Below are 5,000 nucleotides of genomic sequence, written 5' to 3' on the forward strand. Positions count from 1 at the left end.
TGTCAAACACCAATTATTGCTGAAAAAGATTCGGTCATTTTTGTCACGTAAAAAGTTACCATGGCAACAGAAGAGCCCTACAAAAACACCCCATATTTTGGCTTTAGCTGCTCATATCTCAAAAACGAACTGGGTGACGTCCATTTTTTTAAATTTTTGGAATGTTATCAGCATGCCAGAATTAAACTTTCTGCAAAGTTTAATAAAATTCTGTGGAGCGGATTCAGAGCCACCTTAAATATTTGAAAATTTAAGATAGCTCTGAATCCGCTGCACAGAGGTTTTTAAACTTTGTAGAGAGTTTCATCATAGCTATCTGTTCACTTGTGTGCAATAAAAAATTGGGGTCATCGAGCTCGATTTCAGACATGTCCAACTACAACCAAAATATGGGGTGTTTTTGCAAAGGCTTTCCTGTTGACGGAGTAACTTGATACGTCACAAATATAACTGCATGTTTTACATGGTACCATAACATTGCTGTTAAGTGATAAAGCATTGTAGTATCAATCCTTCTAATACAAGGTCTCGTGAAAGTGTTGAAACTGCTTGTTTGAGCTGCCTTAATCAAACGAAGAAAGCTTGTTTTATTATCTGGTATTGTTAATAACCCTGATGTTCCCCTATGCCTTAGTGCATGTTCAAGGTAACTTTGCGTCCTCTACTCGTCAGCTGGTCTGCGTACCAGAGCCTGTGCATTCGATCTGAATTTACCCCAGAACCAATTCTGGTAGGCGCATGCCATTTGCTTATTGTAATTCTTGTAAATTTTAAAGTGCCTTTTTGTTTACTTGTGGGAGCCAGAAATAATGTCGAAGTGTAAGTGGCCCGCCTAGAATAGCAATGCTAACTGCGGGCCATCATGGTCTTGTTTGTACAAATATGATTTAATTGTAAATAAAGGTAAAGTTAAAACATAAACTGCTTAACCTCTTTTTTCAGTGTTACCAATGTTAAGCATCTTGAAGAATTAATGTGCTATGACTTTATTTTCTTTCTGCGTTTTCTATTTATACTTTTTCTTTTCATTTTCACTTTTTTGCATGTATGTTAATTTTCCTTCTGTTGTTGTTTAGTCCCTTTTATTAACTTGTATTGTGCTGGGATACCTCTATTTACGCTTTTATTTAGACCTAGTGTTCTAGCTAAGGAACATGCTATGGAAAGTGGCAAAAAGTGGTACCGACAACTATTCAGACACTCTTACCAGTACAGGTTTTTCCATTTCCAGTGTATCCAGCTTCACATAAACACAAATAAGATCCTTCGGTATTCTGGCATTTTGCGTTGACGTGACAGGGTGACGGCGATGAACTGCATTCGTTAAAATCTTCAACAAAAATAAGATGTCATTTAGCTGAAGAGACGTTGATTGCTCTCTTTCCAGTTTTGACCAGAAAAGTTGACTATTTATATCGCCGCCAATGTTGCTTTATCCTGGTCTGCACTTTTATGCAAGTAGGCTAATTCTCTTTTTATTGACTTGTATTTTGCTGGGTAAATTTATTTACGCTTTTAATTTAGATCTAGATTTAGATCTAGTGTTCTAGCCAAGGAACAGGCTTTGGAAAGTGACCAAAAGTGGTCCTGACAGCTATTTAGACACTCTTACCAGTACACATTTTTCCATTTCCAGTGTATCAATCAATCAATCAATCAATCAATCAATCAATCAATCAATCAATCAATCAATCAATCAATCAATCAATCAATCAATCAATCATTTATTTTAACATGTTACGTCAAAGAGCTATTAAACTCGTTCAAAATACGAACGTGTGTATACGAACGTGCGTATCCAGCTTCACATAAACACACATAAGATCGTTCGGTATTCTGGCATTTTGCATTGACGTGACAGGATGAATGCGATGAACTGCATTCGTTGAAATCTTCAACAAAAATACAATGTCATTTAGCAGAGGAGACGTTGATTGCTCTCTTTCCAGTTTTGACCAGAAATGTTAACTTTACCTATCCCCGCCAATGTTGTTTTATCACTGTCTGAACTTCCTCACCCTTATCGTGGAGGCAGTGTGTCCCAGTGGTTAGGAAGCTTGCCTTGATATTCATTGATTCCGGGTTCAAGAACCGTTCCCCGGCACGACGCGTTACAATTTATCCTGGAAGTCCCTGGTTCTACTTCTCAGTTGCACTTGTAAATTACCAACTGGTTTGCTTCCGGCCAGTTGGGACTCTCAAACAAGGCGACATGCCTCTAGACGAATTCCTAACTAAAGCTGGCACCCTTATTGATGATTGCGGCTTTTACCCAGCTTTTAAGGAAGAAACGCTCAAAGAACCAATGGTATTAGGCTCGCAATCAGAGAACGTTAGGAAGGATGCTATTTATAAAGGAAACTTTCTTCCTTTTTAACAAGGTTACGACCTATGCAAAACAGAGGAAAGCAAAAATGCAAGTTATCACACATGGAGAAAGTGAGGCCATTATACATTCTGTGCAAAGCAAGAGGAATCCCGGTACACTCCACAACACAAACCGCCCACACTGTTCAAGAGTAGACGAGCCCAAAGATAGCCCACCACTCTACTTCGAACCCCCAGACAAGTCGAGATTTAAATTCAAACACAAGGGCTGCTTTAGATGAGGTAACAAACATGGTAGTCATGATACGTGCCCAGTCCTGCATGCCAATTGCCAGTACTGCAGCAAAACAGGCCATTTCCAGAGAGTGTACGACTGAAACAAGTGAACAAATTTCCCCGATACAGAGGCCAGAACATGCACTTACAGTAGAAAAAACGAAGAGAAGACGGACCACGATTAAGCCAGCGATGACGACTCCGATCTAATTACAGTAGTCCTCGACACCGTCAAAATTTATGACAAACACAATATCTAAATGAGGGTAGATGCAGGTGCAGACACCTGTGTTTTAAGTATGGATATTCTGCAGAGACTTAGCTTTTGAGTTGAAATCAAGCCCGGCAATGCTGTCCTACTAAGGGCTGCGGAGGAACCTCCACCAGCAACTTCGGCTCTACCACCCTCAAAGTAACCTTCAAAGACAACTCAAAATTCAATCTTATCGAGGCCTCGGGTCACCCATCTATGATTGGTTGCCAGATTGCACAAAAATTCAGAATCATCACTATACACAACCAGGAGTTTTCCAGTACCCAAGCCCCACCCCAGGAAGAAACAGCTCCCCAAATTGCAAGCCTATCAAAGTCCATGTGCATCGGCCTAGAAGAATAGAAAGATTGTTTTGACAAAATTGGCCGGTTCCCTGGTGGTAAACACCACGTACAGCTCATAGAAAACACGATGCCAGTTGCTCAACATCCCTGTACAGTACCGGTATATATCCACCTTCTCTACAAAGCCGACTTACACAAGATGCTCGCAGGCGATATTATCGCAGACGTAACTGGGCGTACCGATCGGGTGAACTCGATCGTTTGGAATGTCAAAGAAACGTCAGACGGAAAAAAAATAGGTCAGGCTACGCTTGGATCCTAAGAACTTAAATAAGTACATTCGGTGTGAGCATCACTACAGCCGCAGTATCGACGAGATCCTTCCCTAACTTCATGCGAAAAAAAGTCTTTATTTGTTGACACAAGGTTACTGGCACATCGAACTCAATCACGCGTCCATTTTCGTGCAAAGCTACCCCGTTATATTTGTTTTAACCGCATCTGTTGGTCTTTAAGTTACCTCTGCAAATTTTTCCGTCCCCAGCGTAACCGGGTTTGCAAGTGCACAGGTAGGAACCAAGATTGTTGTTGCATACAGCATTTACATGACCCACCGGTGAAGAAGCAGTGCATTCATCAACATCTACAACATAAAGGAACAATTTTAAGTGCGATTAGCGTGTAGTCGATCTCCTTACCACTCCCCCTCCCTCTCTTCCCTTAGTTTTGGTTCGAGGGAACTAAGAAAATGTGAAACAATAGAAAGTGGTACAGAACGACACAGCTAAAGGGGTTGCAGGCGAAAAAGGAATATGGATGAGGTTAAACGAAGAAAAAGGAAATAAAAAAATGAGACGAATGGAGATGCAGATGAAGATGGAAATGGAGCCAGATAAAAATATAAGGGCTATAAAGATGTAATTGGATGAGTTTTAAGATGTGGATGTAGGTGAAAATGAAGATGGGGTTCGAGAAGGAGATGACGATGATGATTTACATAAATCCTGACGTTAGGATATAGCCAATGGAGATGAAAAGAAGAACATGGAGAAGAAGATTAATTACAGAAGTGCGAAGTTATCAGATCTCACCTTCAGTTTTCATATCGCAAAATGCAAGAACTGGAATCCCTGGCTTTATTGAAGACATCCAGTATTTGCCATTGGGTGATCTTCCTTCACTCATCTTAATTTCCTTGCAGGACTCGGCTGCTAGGTCAGAGATGGACCCTAGTGGGACTGAAATTGAGAGACTAGTATTATTTCTTTATCTTTGTTTGAGCAGTCTTTTCCATGAAACAAACCTAGCTTGTTAAAGTCCACTTACCTCTGTTTATGTATTTTCTGAAGTAATATCTGTCTGCATCAGGAATAAAATCCTTCGGTCTGGCTTCCTTGGTGCGATCACTGAATTCGCACATATGGAGAGACATCACAAAGTTGAAGCTTTGACATCGATGATCCTTGAGGCAGACCGAAAGGCAATGAAGGCCAATATTGGCCATCATTGTTTGATAGATGTGGCCTTGCAACATCCATCCCAAGATGGACTCCTCAGATCCAAATGCAGGACATTGTTGAGACTTCGTTTCATCGACAATTTGACAAATGACAACACTAATCAAGAGCACTGACAGCGTTTTCATTTCTTTTGCGATAACAGCTGTAAAGTGTTTTCCAGACAACTAACAAGAGATTAAAAATGCAGACCCTTAAACTAGATCTTTTTCTAATCACTAGCAGTTCTGATATATCAGTGCCCTGATGGTTTCCGTTCGTTGGTATCTATATATTTGGTATGGGTAACATAACCCGGTAAGTTTTTATTGCCGCATTTGA

At 40.4% G+C, this 5,000-nt stretch overlaps 1 protein-coding gene across 2 annotated transcripts in view; it reads right to left on the reverse strand.

The window, feature by feature from the left end:
* Positions 1-5,000, reverse strand: part of LOC138004103 (uncharacterized) — a 33,460-nt gene that overhangs the window by 19,778 nt on the left and 8,682 nt on the right. For both annotated transcript variants that reach the window (XM_068850516.1, XM_068850517.1), the window contains exons 5-8: positions 4,489-4,846; positions 4,254-4,400; positions 3,683-3,805; positions 1,208-1,330 (exon numbers count right to left, since the gene is read on the reverse strand). In XM_068850516.1, coding sequence (XP_068706617.1) covers positions 1,208-1,330; positions 3,683-3,805; positions 4,254-4,400; positions 4,489-4,846 — 751 coding nt within the window. The remainder of the gene's footprint in view (positions 1-1,207; positions 1,331-3,682; positions 3,806-4,253; positions 4,401-4,488; positions 4,847-5,000) is intronic.

This window comes from Montipora foliosa, chromosome 5, assembly GCF_036669935.1.
Source record: "Montipora foliosa isolate CH-2021 chromosome 5, ASM3666993v2, whole genome shotgun sequence".
Classification (NCBI taxonomy): Eukaryota; Metazoa; Cnidaria; class Anthozoa; order Scleractinia; family Acroporidae; genus Montipora; species Montipora foliosa.